Source organism: Leptodactylus fuscus, chromosome 5 (genome assembly GCF_031893055.1).
Source record: "Leptodactylus fuscus isolate aLepFus1 chromosome 5, aLepFus1.hap2, whole genome shotgun sequence".
Lineage (NCBI taxonomy): Eukaryota > Metazoa > Chordata > Amphibia > Anura > Leptodactylidae > Leptodactylus > Leptodactylus fuscus.
The window spans coordinates 30,179,241-30,204,189 of record NC_134269.1 but is presented as its reverse complement, the minus strand read 5'-3'; the positions used below and the strand labels follow the sequence as shown (position 1 = coordinate 30,204,189).

General features: G+C 43.0%; 1 protein-coding gene across 1 annotated transcript; it reads left to right on the top strand.

Annotated features, from left to right (window-relative positions):
- The first annotated feature begins 417 nt into the window (after nt 1–417).
- Nucleotides 418–22,651, top strand: PLAT (plasminogen activator, tissue type). Its single transcript, XM_075272731.1, has 15 exons — nt 418–488; nt 6,039–6,115; nt 9,443–9,526; nt 12,294–12,336; nt 13,063–13,194; nt 13,881–13,991; nt 14,281–14,455; nt 15,037–15,128; nt 16,900–17,071; nt 17,872–17,957; nt 18,040–18,232; nt 18,304–18,440; nt 19,041–19,181; nt 21,540–21,688; nt 22,151–22,651. Exons 2-15 carry the CDS (start codon nt 6,107–6,109, stop codon nt 22,316–22,318), a joined length of 1,692 nt encoding a protein of 563 aa, XP_075128832.1. The 5' UTR covers nt 418–488; nt 6,039–6,106; the 3' UTR covers nt 22,319–22,651.
- Nucleotides 22,652–24,949: the final 2,298 nt, after the last annotated feature.

Below are 24,949 nucleotides of genomic sequence, written 5' to 3'. Positions count from 1 at the left end.
AGCTCGGGTCTATTGAACTGAATGGGGCTGACATGCAATCTATTTTTTGTAGTAAAACGACGGACACCAGGGCACAACATCACGGCGCCTATTATATGCCTAGTCCACTTTTCTGCTCCTATGACGGAATAGAAAAAAACTAAATTGTAAGTGCTGATGTGAACTGTGCCTTACAGAGCAGCAGCTCTTCCCCGGCAGCCCTCTGCAGGTCATATTGTCTTATCTCCCTCCTGACTGTAATAACAGGTTTCCGGTTATTCAGCAAAAAAGGGAAAGCGACCAGCAGGGGGGGATTACTATAATAATTCCTGAGAATAAGTCAGAGCCCCCCCTGTATGTGTGAGGTCAGACTGTGGCGAGGGAGGAGACCTGTGATGTCACTCATGTTCTCCCACCAACACGAAACCCTCCGGCCCCCTGGTAGCAGCCCTATAAAAAATGGAGTGACACCAAAGTCTTCACATTACTGAAGTAGAAGACCAACAGAGGTAAGAGCCAGCTATGGGGTCACACCGAATACTACCTATATACATATGTATGGCTATACTGAACATAGCGGAGGAGGAGGAGGAGGAGTGCAAGCCAAATAGAAAACAAATATATATAAAAATATATAGATGTTGTGTATATGAGGGTATAGGACGCAGTCTCCTGTATGTATATAGTCGTGTATTGGTATGCTGCATATAAGATATAGATGATGACTAGAAATTCAATAAAATGCGAAAAAGTATTGGAAGTATTTCATATATGCTGACGGTATGTATATAACAGTATAGGACGTCGTCTCCCGTATATACAGTATATGTATCATATATCATTACGCAATAGGACTGTTCTCTGGTGTATAGATCACTGTATTGGTGTGTTGGATACAGCAAACTGTACATATATTTTATATATAATAGAATTGTTCTCTGGTCTGTATATGAGGGTATAGGACGCAGGCTCCTGTATGTATATAGTCGTGTATTGCTATACTGCATATAGGATAAAGATGACTAGAAATTCAATGAAATGCGAAAAAGTATTGGAAGTATTTCATATATGCTGACAGTATGTATATAACAGTATAGGATGTAGTGATATATATATATATATATATATATATATATATATATATATATATATATTATAATAAGGCTGTTCTCTGGTCTGTATATCAGTATATAGGACACAGTCTCTGGTGTATATATATATTATAATAAGACTGTTCTCGGGTCTGTATATCAGTATATAGGACACAGTCTCCAGTGTATATATACTATATAATAGGATTGTTCTCGGGTCTGTATATCAGTATATAGGACACAGTCTCCAGTGTATATATACTATATAATAGGATTGTTCTCGGGTCTGTATATCAGTATATAGGACACAGTCTCCAGTATATATATATATATATATATATATATATATATATATATTATATAATAGGACTGTTCTCTGGTCTGTATATCAGTGTATAACACACAGTCTCTGGCGTATATATATATATTATATAATAAGTCTGTTCTCCAGTCTGTATATCAGTATATAGGACAAAGTCTCCGGTGTATATATATTATATAATAGGTCTGTTCTCTGGTCTGTATATCAGTGTATATATATTATACAATAGGATTGTTCTCCATTCTGTATATCAGTGTATAGGACTTAGTCTGTAGTGTATATATATTATATAGTAGGACTGTTCACTGGTCTATATATCCAATAGGACTGCGCTAGGTCTGTATCTCGCTGTATAGGACGCAGTTGACAGTATATCCTATACACTTCATTTTCAGATGTGACCCAATATACTATATACCGTACATGTTAGTTGTGGCCTGTGTGTTTCTTGAGGTCAGATATCAGTTCGGTACGGCTGGTGTATATGTGGGGCGCTGCATGTATCGGTGTCAGGGTCAGATAACCCTTATCAGCAGTCGGAGGACCTGACACTGTAAACAAGGCTTTTGGGTCAGTAAGGTAATAAACAGAACCAGCGTCGTGGGGCGCTCTACATGTCCTAGTAGGGTATATAGGAAGAGGTGTATATACCAGACTACATTACTGTATAATCAAGGGTTTGTGAGCCATGGGGGTCCCTAGTGTGAACACCTCAGAGGTCCTTCCTGTAGAGTCCATGACTGTGACCACCTGCAGGACTGATGTCATGGTCCTCAAAAGGAAGGAAATTCTTATTCATGGTCCAGTTTTCTGCTGTTTTGACCATTTTACTTCCAGATTTTGTCAGCCATGAGGACTATGCTAAAATCTGTCACCTCTCCTGACATATTGCATTCTCCAAGACATTGCGATTGTGGAGCATCTTATCATTTTGCACTGTGCTGTTCCTCAGTTATTCCTATTGGAAATTTAGTCCATTTGTGAAAGAGGTTTCTAACACTAGCGGCACTGAATGGACAATACTAGAGTGTGCAGAGAATCCCCCACCAGCTGTCAATTTATTTATACATTTCCCGGAGGAATAACAGAGGAACGAAATAGGAACTTTTAAGAAGAAGAAGCTTGAGAATTGTTGGATTATTTACCAAGTCAGACATGTCAGAGGAGGTGACGGTTCCTCTATAATGGGCTTTCACTGTAGGTGATGCATCACTCCACCACTTGTAATCTGAGGCCGGTTTCTTCTCTGAGCTGGATCCTCATATCCAGGTGTAATTCACCTTCACTGACAATTACACATTCTTATAGAGATTACTTTCCCCGTGACTCACCGACCACCAAATGCCATTGATAACACCTGTGCCAGAGACAAGGGCGCTTTGTGTTATCTAAGGCTCTGTTCAGACTTCGCTTCTGCTGTCTATATGCTAAACATAAAGCCGTAACATAGGCAACCGTACGCTACATGGGTGCAAATGTCGACCATATGCTCCTATGTTTAAAATTTTTTACATTTTTTGTAGAATTCTTCTGTTGAACCCAATTTTGAGGCCATATTGTGCTGAAACGCCGCATTATTTGGCCATTGCGGGAAAAATATTGTGTTTTACAGTCCCAGCAAAGTGAATCTTATTTAATCTCATCCCAAAATTGCAGAAAAAAAAAGCATCTAGTAGCGGCATTCCGCTCCAGTGTAGGCCCAAATGAATGGGTGTAGTCAGGAGGGAGTGTCGCGCTGCGGATGCTGTGATGGATTCCGCCGAGGAATCCGTGGCAAGAAAGGGCAGCTCGCTTCTTTTTTCCGTGAGTGGCAAAAAACGCTAGCTGAAACAAGAAGTGAACAGCTCCCGCGTCAAAATTCAGCCCAAAAAAACCTGTATGAACTCAGCCTAAAACCCAATAATGACAACTATCAATCCCTCCATGAGTAAGCCCAAGTTGGCACTGGCTACAAAGAGCGTCTGTCTCTGGAGGACCCGACATGTCCATGCACTACTTGGACAGCTTATAAATTTGAAATGAATATGTGTAATACCTCTTTTCCCCTGCGGAGGAGCTGTAGTGAAATGAAACACTATATCTAAAGAAGGTGAGGGGGAAACCCAGCAGTGCAACTTTCTCTAACCTTGTTATTTTTGCGGGATTATAACAGTAAAAGCTTCATATACGCTGGAAAGTCCTTGAATATTTGAGATTCGGTCTTTGTACAGAGCTGATTTTGTATTCACCCTGCAGAGAGGAAGAAAACTTTTTGTATCTTCTAACACTTGGAGGATGCTGCATATTTTTTGAGTCTGCATGACCAAAAAAAAAAAAAAAGACCCTACAAATGACCTATATGCTGTATGATTTCCATCACCAGATCTTGAAATAATCAACTTGACTTTAGTAACATGACTGTGTAGTGATTCATAGTAACCAGTAGAATAAGGTTACGGCAGCCATCTAGACCTAAGTTTCGCAACCAGTGCGAAAGCCTGGAGATGTTTAGAACCTGGTCAAGGATTCCTAGAAGACAACTCTAGGAGATGCTGCCACGTTTATAGTAGGGAGTGTACGCTTATCCTACTTGGCATGGGGGCAGATATAATGGTCAACATCTTATAATATAATGTAATGCTTTACCCAAAGATGCTTCGAGGTAGGAGTAGGGGATTCCTTTGAGTAGAACCTTCACTTACAAGGTCCCTTATGGTAATATGAGGTTCTTTTTGTTATTATTTTCAGGTTATCAATTCTATAGGGTTTTACATTTCAAGAAAGTTTATGTATACTGTACAATACACAAAAACAATAGTAACATGGTGACCAAATGGTACAATGGGATGGAGGGTCCTGCCAATCATTGAGGGAAGGGAGATAGAGACAGAAAGTGATGGTAGAAGCTGTGCAGATGGTGGTGTGGTGGCAATAGTGTTGTTGGAGAAGAGATGAAGAGATAAGTCCTGGGGTCCTCTTGAAGGTTGTAGGCTTTCGTGAAGAGGTGGGTCCTAAGGGCTGTCTCAATGGTTGTAGGATTTCATGAAGAGGTGGGTCTTCAGGGTCCTCTTGGAGGTTGTAGGATTTCATGTAGAGGTGGGTCTTCAGGGTCCTCTTGGAGGTTGTAGGATTTCATGTAGAGGTGGGTCTTCAGGGTCCTCTTGGAGGTTGTAGGATTTCATGTAGAGGTGGGTCTTCAGGGTCCTCTTGGTGGTTGTAGGATTTCATGTAGAGGTGGGTCCTCGGGGTTCTCTTGAAGGCTGTAGGATGTCATGAAGAGGAGGGTCCTCTTGGAGGTTGTAGGAATTCATGAAGAGGTGGGTCCTCAGGGTCTTCTTAAAGGTTCCAGGATTTCATGAAGAAATGGGTCCTCAGAGTTCTCTTGAAGGTTGTAGGCTTCCCTAAAATGATGGATCCTCTTGGAGGTTGTAGGATTTCATGAAGAGTTAGGTCCTCAGGGTCCTTTTGAAGGTTGTGATTGGTAAGTCATCTCCTCTAGGTGTCTGGCAGTGGCCTCTACTACCAGGAACGCAAGAACTCTCGGTTGAACCAAGTGTTCATGTGTAGGGTGAGATTTTAGCTATTTAAAAGTGTATGGCCATGCTTAGATTCTTCTGACTAATCCTTATTGTTTTCTCTTGAGATAAGATGTCCTTTAAGTGTATTACCCCCTCCTTCTTTCTTGGTAGAAGTAGAGATAGGAATGGTGACAGTATAATAATATGATAACACAAGTCCATTATTATCCTTTGCCCTGAAACCAACTCTATTAGGCACTACACCATCTTGCAGTGACTATATATAAGCTCTATATGGTACATTTATGTAGGCATTACAGTTAAGGGGGGATAACAATGGTGTCAGCTCATCGAAGGTGAAATGTATTAGGGTGCGTTTACCTTCAACGCACAACTAATACAACTATCAACTATCAACTATCTGAACAGTACAAGAAATTCATCTAATAACGGATCCTGAGAGACTCCATTGACTATATTGGGTTCATTTGGGTTACATTGCTGGATGAGAAAGCCCTCCTTGTAGGATTTTTTTGCCTACAGTTTCAGATGGACTATGTCCTGAATGGACACTGGCGCAGTTAAAAGGTTTTTGAAAGCCGTATGGATGGTAATGTTGACTTTTTATGGATCATCAGATCTGCGCCATCGCAGTAGAAGTACATGACGGACCTAAGAATGGGCAGATGTCTCAGTGATGGCGGGGGGACAGTTTGGCAGTGAACCTAGTATGAGTAAATCCACGGTCAGAGATTAGAAAAGGTCGATGGATAAATACTTAGAGCCATAAACATATCCGACACTGAAGTCTACTCACTCTGTACTCATGTAAACTACTTTAGATTCCACTTAACCCTTCGAGGTCCCATAGATCCCACATTGCTTTGAACCCTTCACACTTCTTTGCATATTGACTATGTGATGTATGACTTCCCTGAATGTTTGCTCCCTGTGCACACTCATCCTCTTGTCTTTATGTCTCTATAACTTCCTCTATAGGAACAGTCTTTGTCTCTGAGCCTTATTGTGGTCCTCTCTACCCGGACTCTCCTCCTCCTCCTCCACAAGTCCCCCGCCTGCCTATCTCCTCGCTTTCTTTCTGCTGACTAACCCTTCAGTAATGTTGTCCTCTCTTTTTTTTCTGAGCAGCTGCTCACAGTCTTCGGAAAGAGCACACGACTACAGACTGCAGAAGTTCTAGCAAGACGTCTCCAACAATGCAGAAGGTAAGTGGACAAGCAAATGGAAGGGTCACAAAAAATTGCAAGGAACTGACTTGACTTGGTTCGGTTCAACTCGACTCAACTGAGTTCGGGTACTCTATACTTTGTTTTCCAAAAACGTATCCGCTTCATGTGTCTGGTTGTCATCTATAGTGACAACCAGAACCTGTTTAGACCTTCTAAGTTCTACTTTGGCTTGCTTGGTACCTCGCCGAAAGCAAGTGCTAAAAAGTTACTTTGCGATTTGTTTTTGTAGATATGAAATCATGGTAAAAAAAAAATGAGGGACAGTAGGAAAATTAGGTTTCATGAGGAGGAGTCCAAGTCCTTAATACTACCAAAAATGGTAACTAACACCCTAGGGGAATGAGGGGATTTAGGTTGTTAGAAAGAGGGTTAAAGGGGTTAAGTTTGGTTTCAAAAATAGCAAAATTTTTGGTAGCCCCCCACCTAATATGATGATTGACATACTTACTTGTATCAGTATACACTGTATCAATCACTGTGTGCGCGCGGGGTAAGCCGGACTCTTACCGTCTCTCCGAGGAGTCCTGCTTTTAACTAAGAAATTCCCCTATATATCTCAGAGCTCTTCTCTCTCCTTGTGTCATAGCCTGCTCTCAAGAAGGGCAGAAGAAATCACGTGAATTCTCTCCCAATATTATTCTAGATACACGGCCGCCTTACAGTCCTTCGCCTTTGACCCTTCAAAAACAAACTTTAAAAAAAAACCCTCAAAATTATTCCCAGAACAACCCAAACGTGTCAGGTCATTACGGTTTACGATAAATGCTTCAAGATTCCCCAGACGATGACAAAGCTGCTCCAGCGAGATCTTCTGGACAAATTCCACGGAGGAGACAATTAGATGAAGTCTAAAAATTCAATATTTAGTGTGAGGTGTATTTGGCCAAGCAAAAAACAGACGGTGAGACATGAAGAAGGAAACACATAACACTTCATTGGGTTCCAAGTAGTCCAGGCTCTGAGCCAAGTAGAAGATGCTCTAGTAATTCGGAGGGTCAGGCTAGGCCTAGAGTGATGTTTGTCTTCCCTAAGCCCATGAGTCATCTGATGACCCATAGACATTCATGGTTTCAGACATGGGGTTATAATGGGATCCAGTCCAACCACACGGCTTAGATAATAGCACAATACTGTAGGGAATTAGACAAGTTTCAGGAGAAAAGATGTTTTTCGTACAGTAAAAATTACAATAAAAAACATATCGGGGGAGGGGAATACTATATAGGAGTCATTTTTAACACGTCTGTCACCAGTAAATATAAATCCCTAAGTTTTTTTTATCTCTCTGCACCGGTTTATGTTATTGGTATAACTAACACCGTGGGGGAATAAGGGTATTTAGTAGAGATGAGCAAACACTGATCCGAACAGCACGCTCCCATAGAAATGAATGGAACCCCCCGGGTGCCGGCCGTTTCCATTCACTTCTATGGGAGCGTGCTGTTCAGAATGGCTGTTCCGAACAGTGTTCGCTCATCTCTAGTATTTAGGTTGTTCGGGCCGTAAGGGGTTAACAATAAAATTATTGTAAAGTGTCTCAATTTTATTAAGAAATAGGAGAACTGTGCAAGATGTTTATTGCAAAAAGTTCCTCTAGAAAGCAGAAGTAGCCATTTTATGGGAAACATGGAACTGCAAAGGCGCATCGGGTAAACAGCGGGTGTATTTCTGTGATAATTTTTTGTGACTTGTATTACGCATTTGGCGGTCTGATAAACTTAGGCTTCGTTCACATCTGTGTCGGAGTCGCCGACACAGAGAATTGGAGGAGGTAAAAGTCTATGGGGTCTACGGGAAGGGAGATATGAATGATGAACAGCACCTAGCCAAAACCTGTTAGAGGCGCTGGGGGGTGGGGAAGCCCAGACAAAAGTTTGCACAAGTCACTTGTTACGCCATTGACCCAACCTTACCAGAATAGAATTGTTTCATGGGAAGGTGGGGGGTCAAATCTAATCCTATGCCCTACTGAAAAGCAAAGATACTACCAGTACATGTCATCCCACAAGTTTTCCATCTTTGCCCTCCTGAGTTATTGATATGACACTCAGGGTATTTATTATTATTTATTACGCTTTTTTTTTATAGCGCCATCATATTCCGCAGCGTTGTACAGATATTGTCAGTCACTGTCCCATATAGGGCTCACAATCTATATTCCCTATCAGTATGTCTTTGAAGTGTGGGAGGAAACCGGAGTACCTGGAGGAAACCCACCAAACACGGGGAGAACATACAAACTCCTTGCAGATGTTGTCCTTGGCAGGATTTGAACCCAGGACCCCAGCGCTGCAATGCTAACCACTGAGCCACCGTGCTGCCCTAGGGTATTAAGGGTATTTAGGCACTAAGTGTACTAAGGGTATTTAGACTTGATTTAGGTTTATGGTTTCCTAGTGGAATAGTTTAAAAAATTATTATTGTTTTTTTAATAAGGGCCTCTTCATATTTCGGAAAATCCGCCTCAGTTTCCTCTTCATTTTCCACCCCCGGGGCGCAATGCTGCAGAGGTGGTCTCAAGTTGCAGAATCAGTCGCGGAATCCTAGGCCGGATCGCTCATTTTTTCAATGGGCTGATCCGAATCTGCCTCAAGTATGAACAGGCTCTTACAATTACATAGCAATTATTACAAATGGAGGGAAACTAAAATTATTTGTAATATTGTTTCGTTTCCTGATAACATAACCATTCCATTTTTTGGGAATTGTCTATATAAGCTTTGACCTCGGATGTACAGTAACTATATGACCAATCGTGTAATCATAGCTCATTAACAAGATGCAGAAGACGCCAAAAACTTCATTTTTGGGTCCAGATAGTCTTAAAACCACATCCTCAATTTCCATAAATCCCCGCGCTCCATTGTCACACACAGTGATGGACCATACAATGTAACACCATGTGTCAGGCAGACAGAAGGTCTTTGTTATGGGATGTGTAGCCGGAATATCGGGAACTTCTGTTTTATGTCCACTGATAATTTCAGTAAGGACTATTTCCAGACCACACATAGACATGACTATAAATGATGATGACTCTCGCTGACCGTATACTGCGTCATTCCAGGCCTGGGATCATAGGATGAGATATGTAGTAGATGTTAAGGCTGGTAGGTATGTAGTGACAGGAGCTTACAGAGAGTCCTGGTTTATGTTATTCTAGAGCGGGATCTGGAAGCGGTCCATGTAAGTTACGGAGAAGCGGTAAAGAGAAGAATGTGGTGGAAATTTCTACAGCTCTTTAGTTATGGGTTACCCTTCTTCCGGCCTTTCCTTACCTGAATTGCTTTCCTTACCTTGCAGGTTGAAATGTGTGTTCGTGGCCACCGAGCAATGGCAATCTTATTGATCTTCCTCCTTAGCGAGGTCGTATCGTCCACTAAAGAGGTAAGAAGATTTTGTTATGAAGGGTGTACGTACCATGGGGGTACACCATATTGTAAAGAGGGGTGTAACCAGAAGCGTAACTAGGAATGGCGGGGCCACGTGGCGAACTTTTGACATGCCCCCCCCCCCCCCCGAGCGACACAGAAGACCTCGACCGACCCCTCCTATGCATTCCTGCGTGCTCTGTTATGCCCTATAGTGGCCCCTGCACACAGTATTATGCCCCATAGTAGCCCCTGCACACAGTATTATGCCCCATAGTGGCCCCTGCACAGAGTATTATCCCCCATAGTGGCTCCTGCACACAGTATTATCCCCCATAGTGGCCCCTGCACACAGTATTATGCCCCATAGTAGCCCCTTCACACAGTATTATCCCCCATAGTGGCCCCTGCACACAGTATTATCCCCCATAGTAGCCCCTGCACACAGTATTATGTCCCTTAGTGGCCCCTGCACACAGTATCATCCCCCATAGTGGCCCCTGCACACAGTATCATCCCCCATAGTGGCCCCTGCACACAGTATTATGTCCCATAGTGGCCCCTGTACACAGTATTATGCCCCATAATAGCCCCTACACACAGTATTATGCCCCATAGTGGCCCCTGCACACAGTATTATCCCCCATAGTGGCCCCTGCACACAGTATTATCCCCCATAGTGGCCCCTGTACACAATATTATCCCCCATAGTGGCCCCTGCACACAGTATTATCCCCCATAGTGGCCCCTGTACACAGTATTATCCCCCATAGTGGCCCCTGCATGCAGTATTATACGCCATAGTGGCCCCTGCACACAGTATTATCCCCCATAGTGGCCTCTGCACACAGTATTATCCCCCATAGTGGCCCCTGTACACAGTATTATCCCCCATAGTGGCCCCTGCACACAGTATTATCCCCCATAGTGGCCCCTGCATGCAGTATTATACGCCATAGTGGCCCCTGCACACAGTATTATCCCCCATAGTGGCCTCTGCACACAGTATTATGCCCCATAGTGGCCCCTGCACACAGTATTATCCCCCATAGTGGCCCCTGCACACAGTATTATGCCCCATAGTGGCCCCTGTACACAGTATTATCCCCCATAGTGGCCCCTGCACACAGTATTATCCCCCATAGTGGCCCCTGTACACAGTATTATCCCCCATAGTGGCCCCTGTACACAGTATTATCCCCCATTGTGGCCCCTTCACACAGTATTATGTCCCACTGTGGACACCCATAAACAATTATTATACTCTGGGGTCTTTTCAGACCCCAGAGTATAATAATCAGAGACCCAGGGGGAGAAAAACATAAAAAAAACTCTGTTACTCACCTATTTCCCGTCTACTACGCTGTCGGCCTCCGAAGTAGTCGATCTTCAATGACGTTAGACGTCATATGACCGGGGACGCAGGCCGGGGTCATGAGACATCAGACGACTAGGCCGAAGTCTGCACGGATCGTGGAGAGGTAAGTAACAGTGTTTTTTATGTTTCTTACCTCTCCCGATCCGCCAATCATTATACTTGGTGGTCCGAAAAGACCCCCGAGTATAATGATAGCAGCGGTAGCGGCTGTCTGTCAAAATCCGCCTCCATGTCCCCATGTGAACTAGCCCTTAGAGGGCCCATAAGCACTGGTATCAGTATTGAGATTGCAGCTTCCATCTGGCCCATAAACCAAGGAGACCCACAAATGACCCGGACCACACTGAGGTGGATTAAAGGGGTTGTCCCATCACAAGGATCCTATCTATACTGCTGGTTAATGTGAATGTAAGACTTTTCCTAAATACACAGCTTCAGCAAAACTGCTTTGTTTGTCCACTATCTTACTTTATTCAATTCTTTGTGGCCACAGCCCTGACTTAGCTGCTCATGAGTCAAGTGATGTATCTGCTGCTCTCAGGGGGGAGGGAGGAGGGGCTAAATGCAGGGAGCCAGCCTGTGTATCTAGCTATTCCTGTGTCTACACCATGTGACCTAGGTCCTGCACTCAGATAGGGGAGAGGAGCTGATTTCATTTCCTCTGTTCTCTGTTATCAGGCTAGCTAATTCAGTTGTGTTCATTATGGCAGAGACAGGCAGTCTCTGTATGTAACACAGAATGGAGTTGCTGCTGCCTGTACTTCATAGTCCAATGTGGGTGGGCGGAGCTACACGTGAATTTGGGGGTGGAGCTAAACGGCAGGTTGCCTGTGAAACCCCGCCCACCAAATGATGCAAGAAACCAGGAAGAAAGAAGATTTTACAGCAGTGAAGACTGCTGAGTATGTGAGGTGGGAATACCCCTTTAACCTCCTTAGCACCCGTAATCATCACTATTAAGAATTCACTGTAGAGATGAGGTAGGGGGCACCGGACAAAAGATTGCAGCGGGCCCACAAGACTTTAGTTATGCCACTGGATGAAGCCATGGGTAACACCTATGCCTTTGCTACAGGATGGAAAAAAGTGGTATGGAGAATTGTCTTGAGGTTTCGGAAAGGTATGGAAAGGAAGAATAGCATGTCCTTCTGTCTTGGATGGCACCATAATGGTTGATCCCATTATGATCTTTCCTATGGGAACCCCTCTACCATACTACTGAATTTATGTATATTCTCTTGGGACAAATTGCGGCATAATTTAGACACATTAGAAAAAAATTGACATATTTGGGCAACATATTTGGCTGGACCGTCTTAGGCACATCTGAGATTTCTTCTAAATTTTTGTAGGCAAAAATCCATTATGAGAAAGCCTATTGACATCTCTGTTATTTCTTTTTCAGGTTCTTCATCATCGAGAGAAGAGAGGAACAAGGACATATAAATGTAATTATTGACCTTTTTCTGTTTCAGGGCCCAGGGGGACACTAGAGGAATGAGATAATGGAGATGGTGCGGTTGTGTTAGGAATATGGTAGGCTATTTCTAATGTATGGAGGAGATGTAAGGTAGATTAAGGGCTATCTCTGACCAAAAATAACAAAGCCTAAAAATGTAGGTGTCATTGAAGTGAACCCCAAAATTGTATTATCCCATGGGACACCCACACAGTCTAGATATTGGTGGAGCCCTCAGTCTACGCTCTTATATTGAAGGTAAAACAATGTAGTAGTAACTTTCCTTGCATAAAACTGAAGAGTAACCCAAAGGTCCAAAATAGTTTTTGGACTTGACTAAAACAGGGACAACTTTACAAAATAAGGACTCCCTCAAACACGACCCTATAAACTCACTCCTATCTCCTTGGCACTGGGAATGAATACTATTGGGGTAACTGGAGACTTCCTTGAATATACAGGCCACCATTTGTTCTTCACCTGGATGTGGTGGACATCTAACCAGTTGGGTTGGGAGTTGGGGGACACAAAGGTGCGGGTCCCAGGGGTGGGTCTGACATCTATCGGACATTCATACCATATCCTATGAATTTGCCATAACAGGTCAAGGTAAGGATACCCCTTAAGTCCAATTGCATATACTCAAGGATCCTCCAGATCTGATCAGTCTCTTAGCAAATGAGATACAGTTTGTTAACTTTTTCTTACTCTACAGCTCGGTGCGAGGAAAAACACTCCGGAAGGATCTACCTAGCTGGAGAGACCTGGCTGCGTCCTGCGGGGCGGAGGGTGGAGTTCTGTCGCTGTGAGGATGGCCGGAGCAGGTGTCACAGTGTACCATTCATGGGTAAGAAGGCAAGGGTTAAAATCTGACCATCTTCTTGGTGCTTTTATGACAGACGATCAGTATCTGATACCTAGATATTTGGTCCAGTTGGTTTATATGAGATGGTTGGACTTGATTTTTTTTTTTTTTTTCAAAAACAGCGCCACTCATAGGCTATGCCTGGTATTACAAAGATATGAATATGTGCAATACCAGACAGAGGCCATGGGTATAAGTTTCTGTTTCCTAATCTTATACCACCTCTTTGTCCAAATCTATGGTGTCCAGTGTTCACTTATTTTCTGGGTCATTCTGCTATGGACGCTTCATGTAATAGACTTACCCCATATCTCTTCTTCCTATACTAATCACTACATCAGACTACGGCTGTCATGGGAGCAGCTGTACTTAGATGGTGTGGCACGGCTTAAGTATCTGCCTCATTGACTTATACCTTCTAAACGCTAAGTACTAGTCTATTATTAGGCTTAGTGGTCAGAGTTCAAATTGCAAAATATAGATAGTAACATGGAAAACTTTAAATAAAATGATCAAAAATACTTAAAAAATATGTTTAACCGAAAACGGGTTAAAAAAATAAGCCACTTGGATGATATATTCCCTGTAAGTCTATTTTCTCATACTTGCGTGTGACTACAGATGAGACGGGCAATGACATTCATTCTCTTTCATGTTGTCTTCTGTAGACTGTGCAGAGACCAAGTGTTACAATGGAGGACGTTGCGTGCAGGCTCTTTATTCCTCAAATTACCTGTGTAAATGTCTCAGCGGATTCAAGGGAGAGCACTGCGAAATAGGTACGAGGAGCGGGCGCCATGTTGTGCTGTTGTGAATGATCAAGGGTGTACGTACCATCAAGGTAGACCGTACAGCTGCTATGGGGCCCTTGGAGATGGGGGACCTGTCTTGGGGACAACCTCTCAGGGTTTCTTCTCTGCAGTGGACCCTACATGGTTAGATGTTTGCTATAGGGCCCTTCATTTCTATATACACCACTGATGCTAGGTACCTCTTTACGCTCAATGGGGGGAATTTATTAAACTGTACCTGTCCAATGATATTTAATATCTCATTACCACCTGATAGATACGGCAGCTTCTTGCTACGAGGGCTCAGGACAATCCTACCGCGGAAACTACAGTCGGACAAACAGCGGACTCACCTGTGTGAACTGGAAATCTCAGGGACTAAACCAGAAACTATACAATGCACAGCACAGAAATGCGCAAGAACTCGGGCTTGGAAACCACAACCACTGCAGGTACCAGCAACACAACATGATTTATGTGAATACTGCCCTCTACTGGTTTAAAGTATTGCTACAGAAGTGTGCCATTTCCTATTTAGCCACCCTCATGTTGGTGAATATCTCAAGAATATTTCACTCTTTACTTGCACAATCTGAGTTGCAATACCAGGCACAACCTATGTTCAAGAGTGGCGCTGTTTTTAGAAAAAAACAAACATTTTTTTTCTAATTTAATATAACAACTTTATCAGTCTGTGCAGGGTACGGTTGACCATGTATGCGGTATAAAAACCGTGCAACATTAGACCATACTGCGGTTAAACCGTATCATAAAAGTGTATTTGTTCCTTCAGTCTCTGGAACAATCAACAATACAAAGACGTACTTATTCCCACTTTCGGGTTCCTTGGATGCTTCTGAGGAGGAGGTCGCGTTCCTTACACAGTTGGCCAGATTTAGTAGTAGGAGGTGCAGTTATTAGGCAAGAGGCCATATTGTCCAGCTATAACATATTTATTTAACCATTAAGTCTCTGAACTCCTGACCTGGGACTTGCTGCAGCTTCTAGATTAAAGTGATTTATTATCTTACAGGAATCCGGATGGCGATAAGACTCCCTGGTGTTATGTATTTAAGAATGGGAAGTACATCTGGGACTACTGCAGTGTGCCAGCCTGCCCAGCAAGTGAGTGAACGTCCATTGTAGTAATACAGGACGGGCTGCCAGGAAGCAGCTTGTAGTGTTATAATGGTATTTCCAGCTATTATGGCCCTACCGTATATTATATGTAGTGACAGAATTATTACTGGTATATAAATGCTATACTACACTTCGGTTATACAGGAAAATACATAGGCGTAACTTTACATTCCTTGTCCGTAACAAAGACCCCATCAACCTTTGCAATTAAAGGGTTTACATGGAAGGATATTACTGATATGGATACCCTTCCTTTTCATATCAGAGGTCTTCTATATCTGTCTGCTCTGCCCATGCTCCGTCTCTTCGTCATGTGACCGACCCCGCTCTACTCCGAATACAGGCAGCAGGGGTAGAGCAAGGATGGTCATGTGACAAGAATTGGAGCATCAGCAAAACAGGCTTGGTATCAATAGTAGCATGAAATGATGACTTTTGCCCTGTTCATACCAAAGCAGGTGGAGAAGGGGTGAAGCTTCACACCCCAACAAATCTAATGATGTGAATAAGGGCTGAAGTCTACACCAGCGCCTTGATTCCTTAATTTTGTATACATGTCATGCACTTAGTATATTTCACTATGGGCCCCCATGATATATGTATATGGTGGGTGCCCTATTGCATACAGAGAATTGGGGGGAGGCTCCTGCTGCAACCAGTCCTGTCATAGCCAGACACTGAATTGGGAGAAGGGAGGATATAACTGAATTTCTTTATATATTTCTCAGTTTTAGTTATAACCGGAGACAACATATGATGAAAGGAAAGCAGAAGAAAAATAGGGGGGAGGCTCCTGCTGCAGCCAGACACTGAATTGGGAGGATGGACGGGGGATATGGTTGAATTTCTTTATATATTTCTCAGTTTTACTTATAATCTGAGACAACATATGATGAAAGGAAAGCAGAAGAATAGGGGGGAGGTTCCTGCTGCAGCCCAACACTGAATTGGGAGGATGGGGGGGGGGTGGCTGAATTTCTTTATATATTTCTCAGTTTTAGTTATAACATGAGACAACATATGATGAAAGGAAAGCAGGAGATTTAGGCAGGAGGTGCTGGGATATATGAGTTTTCCATAGTTTTAGACTATCCTGCAGAGAACTCGGCAGAAAGGCAGAGATTTCTTTTAATTTGACTCCACCTAGTGGTTATTAGCGGTACTTTTTTTTTATTCTTTTAGTTTTTAGGTTTGCTATGATTCTAAGTACAATAGTACTGGATACTTCTGGCTAAGTAGAATTGCCTAAGCCAGGGGTCCCCAAACACCGGTCCACAGATCAGGACCAGGCCGTTGGGGTTTTTTGCTGGTACACGGGGCAGGGTGATGGGCTGGCCTCAGTCTTAGCCGGATACTTCCCGCTAGGCCACGTTACTATTGGGTAGCGTTACATGTTAGTTACATGTTACATGTTACGTGTTAATTTACATGTTACCATAACAGTGCGGCCTAACACGAAGCATGCAGCCTCGAGGTCTAGTGATTGACCATCCCAGCAGAGAGCCTTCCCATCCCACCCCACCCTGTTGGGCCATGGAAAAATGGCCTTGCTTGAAGCCGATCCCTGGGGACTACCGGTCTAAGCAATACAACTTATTGAATATGTCCTAAAGATCCATACATAGAAGCCTCATATAGGCCGACGGGGTGATGGTGTTTGTTGTCAGTGGCCCTCAGCCATGATGACCCATAATTCACTGCTAATCCATAGTTACAATGATGTCCTAGATATAATAAAAATATTTCTTCTGACCAGACACAACAGACTGTTACTCTGAGCGCGGGACCACCTACCAAGGGTCATGGAGTACCACCCTATCCGGTGCCAGCTGTCTGCGTTGGGACTCACCTTTGTTAAAGTTAAAGCATTTCAGTGCCTGGCAAGGAAGCGCCCGCAGATTAGGATTGGGGAGCCACAATTACTGCAGGTAGGTGACAGTTTTGGGGCAAGGCCAAGCTAATGCGGTCAATGTGTGTGGTCTACTAGACTATGGCATACTAAGTTTACTTCCATGTCTATCATCATTCCGACAAGTCTATTTTAGTAAAAATCCTGTAACATCTTTTCCTAGGACTTTGTTTGCATTGTTCCTCTGTTGTTCCTCCTGGAAATAAAATCTGAATAATTTCGCAGCCAAATGTAACTTAGTTATGTTCCACCATCACGACCACAATATGGTTTTAGGTGGGTGACGTTCTTAGGTCCTTACTTAAGATTGGCCTGTGTAACTACCGTATTTTTGTATAGTTTCTTGTGCTTGGAGTGTCTTGGCGTACGTTCACTCAACAGAATTTGAGACAGTCTTCCGACTTGTATTGCGACCCTTCCTGTTTCCGCCACAGGTTTGCTCACTGAGTAGCCTCAGACACAAAGGGGTTAATAAGGAATAGCATCGCGCTACGGATTTTGCGGCTGATTCAGTGGAACACGTCTTTCGATAGCGTCCTCAAAAAAAAGTCACTGCCCCCCATCCGATTCTGGACAGATTTTGGAATCTTCTATTCCATGTGAACATACCCTTATTGTGCATGGTAACGCCCAGTTTTCAGTTAATTCATATATTTCCAGGAGGAATAACAGAGGGACACCGAGTCGTAAGAATAGGTGATGCAAAATTGTGGGTTCGGGGGAGTAAATCAGACATATCAAGAGAGCAAATACGTCCTATTTAACCCCTTCTCTACTGCTTGGATATAAAAAAACAAATAATTTCCATGCACTTTGCAGGAATCCAGACAACGACGTGCGTCCTTGGTGTCATGTGATGAACGGCACGGAAACATCCTGGCAATTCTGCGACGTCCCCCGATGCTGTAAGTGGTGCTGACTGAGCGATCTGTAGACCAGGTAGTCAGGAAAGATCTAGAAGTAATCTCTATTTTTCCTATTTGACAGCAAATTGTGGAATCCGCCGACCCCAGTTAAAGCCTCGCTTCAAAATCACAAGTGGTAGATCCGCACATATAACCTCTCACCCGTGGATGGCGGCCATCTTTCGTGTGTCCAGGGGTAAAGAGTATTTTCACTGTGGTGGGACGCTCATAAGCCCCTGCTGGGTCGTGACTGCCGCCCATTGCTTCTATCAAGAGTGAGTATTGTGTCTGACCATAGCTGATGCCCAATATGTAAGGTCTTGTCACTGACAGCCTTTCTTTATAGGTCTTCTCCTGACGTATTGCGGGTAAAACTGGGCCGGACGTTCCAGATGGCGGCTGGAGAGGCGGAGCAAGGCTTCAGGGTAGAAGCCCTCCATGTACACCCCCAGTTTGACGATTTTACCTATGACAATGACATCGGTGAGTATACACTATCAGAACACTATACCACTCATGCCCACCTACATAAGAGCTGTAGGAGATTACAAAAACAAAGCTGCTTTCAGAAACAGCGCCACTCTTCTCCATTGGCTGTACCTGGTATTGCAGCGCAGACCCATTCATTTCTTATACATTTATTAAATATTGGCCAAAAAACTTTCAACCTTTATAGACTCTGGTCTTACAAATGGCCTATAGTAAGTGAGGGGTCCTGTTAGGGACTTTGCATTTGGTCCAAGGAGCTAGGCATTTAAAGGTGACCTTTCAACACCTCCATTAACTTCAGCTCTTCAATAGTCGCTGCTTCACTGATTCTAATACAGTGGGAATTTTTTCTCTAGCCCCCACCATTCCTGAGCAATCAGTTCTGTTAGTTTTGTTAATTAGGCGCTCTACTAATTCAGGCCCTGACCTATCTATCTGCAGTGCTGGCTTCTGATGACAGGCTCCCTTTAAGTGGGCACACAGATAGCGCAAGGGCCAGAAATGCGCGGTCATGGATTAGATCAGAGAGTGACCAAAAAGTAACTGTGGCCACATTCATGTCTATAATATATGTCTATGGTTTATGCCGTACAGCTCTTCTAAAGCTCACGTCTTTTTCTGGATCATGTGCTATGGAGACGGACAGTGCTCGGCCCGCCTGTATGCCTGTCAGAGACCAGATACTGCCGGACTGGACAGAATGTGAAATCTCAGGATTCGGGAAACATGCACATAGTAAGGAAATCTATCTATCTATCTATTGTTCTATCTATCTATCTATCTATCTATCTATCTATCTATCTATCTATCTATCTATCTATCTATCTATCTATTGTTCTATCTATCTATCTATCTATCTATCTATCTATCTATCTATCTATCTATCTATCTATCTATAGTTCTATCTATCTATCTCCTATCTATCGTTCTATCTATCTATCTATCTATCTATCTATCTATCTATCTCCTATCTATCTATCTATCTATCTATCTATCTATCTATCTATCTATCGTTCTATCTATCGTTCTATCTATCTATCTATCTCCTATCTATCTATCTATCTATCTATCTATCTATCGTTCTATCTATCTGTCTCATATCTATCTATCTATCGTTCTGTCTATCTATCTATCTATCTATCATCTATTTATCTATCGTTCTATCTATCTATCTATCTATTGTTCTATCTATCTATCGTTCTATCTATCTATCATCTATCTATCTATCTTTCTCTCTATCATGGGTCTATCTACAGTATCTATCTCTCTATCATCTATCTATCTATCTATCTATCTATCTAATCTATCTAGCTATCTATCTATTTCATATCTATCTAAATGCACAACTTCTGGTGTCTTCTAACTAGTATGATGAGAATGATCTCATTGATGGTAGCATTTAAAATTTGGGTGTGACCCTTCGAGGGAGTGTATGAAAACTAAGCAAACATATACATATTAATAGTATATGACTATATAAAATATAATGAATAAGAATACAATCTAAAGTAATATAATAATGTATACTTTGTCGAGATTAAGGTCAGAGGATGATTGCAGTACCATGTCTTACCACAGTTTGTGGAGCATATTTTCCATAAACATCAATGAAACAGCGCCCCCTCCTCCTTCCAGCTCTTATTAGAATTTCTCACACAGGCACAGTAGAGATTTTTGGCATATAATTAATATGTAAGCGTTCCCCATAATTTTCTGACCCTGTGTAATCATATTTGGCCTAATATATACTGTAATAAAGCGCCACATGACCCCTTTCCCTATGTTTATGTAGGATAGGGGTCTTTATGTCCTATATGAAATCTACCAATCATGTTACACTCACCGGCCACTTTATTAGGTACACCATGCTAGTAACGGGTTGGACCCCCTTTTGCCTTCAGAACTGCCTCAATTCTTCGTGGCATAGATTCAACAAGGTGCTGGAAGCATTCCTCAGAGATTTTGGTCCATATTGACATGATGGCATCACACAGTTGCCGCAGATTTGTCGGCTGCACATCCATGATGCGAATCTCCCGTTCCACCACATCCCAAAGATGCTCTATTGGATTGAGATCTGGTGACTGTGGAGGCCATTGGAGTACAGTGAACTCATTGTCATGTTCAAGAAACCAGTCTGAGATGATTCCAGCTTTATGACATGGCATTGCATTATCCTGCTGAAAGTAGCCATCAGATGTTGGGTACATTGTGGTCATAAAGGGATGGACATGGTCAGCAACAATACTCAGGTAGGCTTTGGCGTTGCAACGTTGCTCAATTGGTACCAAGGGGCCCAAAGAGTGAAAGAAAATATTCCCCACACCATGACACCACCACCACCAGCCTGAACCGTTGATACAAGGCAGGATGGATCCATGCTTTCATGTTGTTGACGCCAAATTCTGACCCTACCATCCGAATGTCGCAGCAGAAATCGAGACTCATCAGACCAGGCAACGTTTTTCCAATCTTCAATTGTCTAATTTCGATGAGCTTGTGCAAATTGTAGCCTCAGTTTCCTGTTCTTAGCTGAAAGGAGTGGCACCCGGTGTGGTCTTCTGCTGCTGTAGCCCATCTGCCTCAAAGTTGGACGTACTGTGCTGCGTTCAGAGATGCTCTTCTGGCTACCTTGGTTGTAACGGGTGGCTATTTGAGTCACTGTTGCCTTTCTATCAGCTCGAACCAGTCTGGCCATTCTCCTCTGACCTCTGGCATCAACAACGCATTTCCGCCCACAGAACTGCCGCTCACTGGATGTTTTTTCTTTTTCGGACCATTCTCTGTAAACCCTAGAGATGGTTATGCGTGAAAATCCCAGTAGATCAGCAGTTTCTGAAATACTCAGACCAGTCCTTCTGGCACCAACAACCATGCCACGTTCAAAGGCACTCAAATCACCTTTCTTCCCCATACTGATGCTCGGTTTGAACTGCAGGAGATTGTCTTGACCATGTCTACATGCCTAAATGCACTGAGTTGCCGCCATGTGATTGACTGATTAGAAATTAAGTGTTAACGAGCAGTTGGACAGGTGTACCTAATAAAGTGGCCGGTGAGTGTATATTATAACTCTGTATCCTCTTCTTTCAGATTCTCCATTCCTGTCACAGCAACTTAAAGAAGGTCATGTAAGGCTGTACCCTGACCGGCTGTGCACCCCTGCGCAACTAGCTGACCGCACGACCACCGAGAACATGCTGTGCGCCGGTGATCCGGTTAACCAGGATGATGCTTGTCAGGTAACTACTTTCTTTTCCAAAATATGGAAGTCATTCCCGTCATGCTGGAAATACCCCATAATGTCTATATTTCCCTACATAAAGCCTATTCTATACACCTAAATCATGAAGGGTTAAACTAGCCGGTGGTCACCGTGTAATTCTATGATCTGCCTGTAGTGGTCACTACAGTGGTCAAGACTACCCTTTCTGATCCTCAAGGATTTTCTGAGTCAGACTTACTGTTTTAAATAGGGGTAAAGATACCCCCTGTAAAACAGTGCCACACCTATCCGTAGGCTGAGTCTGGTATTGCAGCTAAGGTCCATAGAATATAGAATGGGGCTGAGCTGCAATACCACACTCAACCTGAAAAGGTGTGGTGCTGTTTTTGGAACAATGCCAACATGATTTCTTAATCTAGGACAAAGAAGATAATCGTAATCCATAATTTCATCATCATCATTTCTTCTTTCCCTGCAGGGTGATTCCGGGGGACCACTTGTATGCCTCATTAATGGTCGCATGCACCTTATCGGCGTCATCAGCTGGGGTGAGGACTGCGGAGTAAAGGACAAGCCTGGAGTTTATACCCGAGTGACCCGTTATTTGGACTGGATACAGCAAAAAACAGGCATTCGGTTGGACTGAGACCTTTGGGACACTACCGAACAAACCACTAAAGACATTGCTGGAGCGGTCAGCGACCAAAGGCTGCACCCAGCCACTGCTAACAGGGGCCAGATTTAAGCCGTGCAATAGGTATAATGGATATTTATTAGTTTTTATATTTAATCTGACAAAGGCCAAGGCTTGAGACTCGGTCAAGTATTCTTCTGGTCAGTCGGTCCCTGTTCCGAGGGTTGATTCAGCTGGAATCTTCAAGGTGACACTATGTCTTGTACGAACAAATCTAATGGATCCGTATGGATCTACGTTATGGGCGTGCTGGAAGTCATGCGATACTACCCGATCGTGTGGTTATACCATATTGATGGGTAAATTGGCCGTGCTAAAGTCATAGCAATAAAGCAAGCAGTAATGATCTTATTGCCACCTGGAAACATTCAGCAAGCTGCCGCTGCTGGTTTTGTTGTCCTTATTACATATCTCTATTTAGACTCATATGGTCTTGAGAATACGGCCAGTTGAACAGGGTAGTGGAATATATGGAGACCATATATAGGTATAGGGGCCAGTATCAGTATGGGCATCTACGTATGTAACCTGGTGTTACAAGATACAGCTATTATATCAGTGAATGTAGAGAAACCACTATTTGTATACCTGGATGGATATATGGCTTGGTCACGTGATCATCGGGTGAACATGTGACTCATCTTATTACTACATGTGATATGTTAGAATATTTTATATGTATGAAGAGTGTTATGTTAAAAAAACATTCAGGGATTGTACCCTCTTGAAAAGTGTCCAATGTTCGGGACCACCTTTTATAAATACAGCAGGGTGTCAGCGCAATGGATAGATCCCACTCTGGAGGACTGAACACGACCATCGTTTACATGACCACCCATTCACAGGAATAGATGGCATGTAATACTCCATTTCACCAGTAGAGGCCACTGCAGTAAAATGTGCGACTTCCTGTTCTATAGTCTCTCACTCTGCCAAATCAGTATCCCTACGCTATGCTGAGGAGGCCCAACAGGCCGAAACAGCGCTGTCCATAGCTGGGAATCTGTTCCTTTTGGAATAGAAATACTAATTTGGCAATTAAATCCGCATCATGATATTAGACTTTTTAACTGAGTCATGCATGATGTTAAGGATGCTGCCCTGTAGAGGGCGGAGTACAGAGTGCACTGTTCTCCTAAATACATCCTGGAGAATAGATTTGCATATTTTTTACCAAGTTTTAGTTGAGCATATGAAGAAAAATTTTCCAATCATAGTCCGTGTTAGATAAAAGTAAATAAAGACATGACGTACGATGTATAATTCATTAACCCCTTTCACTTATAAATTGTACCTCCAATGACGATGGCGGTCACAGATCCTGCCACAAGGTTAACAATGACATCACTAGACAAGCAGATGGTCTAGCCAAACATAAAATGCTGTTCAGGGCCAAAGATTTTACCTACCTTGTCGCTGAGGCCGCACATATACTGTCCATTTAAAGCATTCCTCCTGTTTGGGAAATCCATTTTCCTACACCCTATTAAGGAATTCTGGCTTAAGGTGTGTGTGTGGGGGGGGAGGGGGGGACACTGTTTGGCGGCCAAAGTAAAGAGAAGTTACAAAGGGTACCCCTTACCCTGGAGGACTAGACCTGTCTTGTATTACACAAACAACCCATTGACTTCCATGGACATTGTGTAATGCTTCATTTTACCTGAGGTGGCGCTGCAGGAAAACAGAACACTTATTGATAGGTTCCCTAACAAATGACATGTGATTGTATTGGATCCCAGATTATTGTCAAGGGACTGTTGTGCCAAAATTGCACTCGGCTCCTGCTCCTTTGGGTATTCCACACTCCAATAAATGGCGATGGAGACGGCGCAGCTATTGACCAAATATTTCTATTGTTTTCTTTGGTTGACTAGTCACATAAAGCATCGAGCTTGGGCCGTGGCCATCCTTTAGTTACGTCACAAGGCCAAATTCAACATTAGCAAAAAATTATAAGAGGGCTCCCCATAATGGTGTGATGTCAGGCAGGCGTGTTACAAGAACCATGTGTGATGTCATCCACAGACATGAACACCGTCTCTGAAGTCAGATCAGGTGACAGCCATGTATTATGTATGGGCACACAATGGCCTCGTTGTTAGCGCTGGATTATATTACTACACAGTAGGACACAACGTCTCCATCTAAACCCTGCTGTAAGATTAGGTTCCTAGTCAAATGCTGCTTCTATGACATCCTGATGCGGACGAAGGAAGTTCAGGCTACTTATGGCGTAGTCACACGTGCCAGCATGGCGGTCCTTTTTCCTTCAATAATGCTGACACGTGTGAATACGCCCTTAGGTGTGTAATTTCGATGATGAATTTAATGTTAACATATGAGTGTATGAAAATAATACTAATAAAGTTTTATTTGCTGTGAACTTGTGAGCTTGAATCGGGCCCGAAAACATGTAAGGGGTTGTATTTGGGAACTAGACCCACATTCACACTGGTAAAGGTTCATGATAAAAAAAATAATGTAAAAATTTAGAAAAAAAGAAGGTTTGTAAATTGTCTTAATTATAAAGGTTCTACTGTCTTGTGTCTCCATGGTAAAAGACAACAAAGGAAGCCTTTGTAG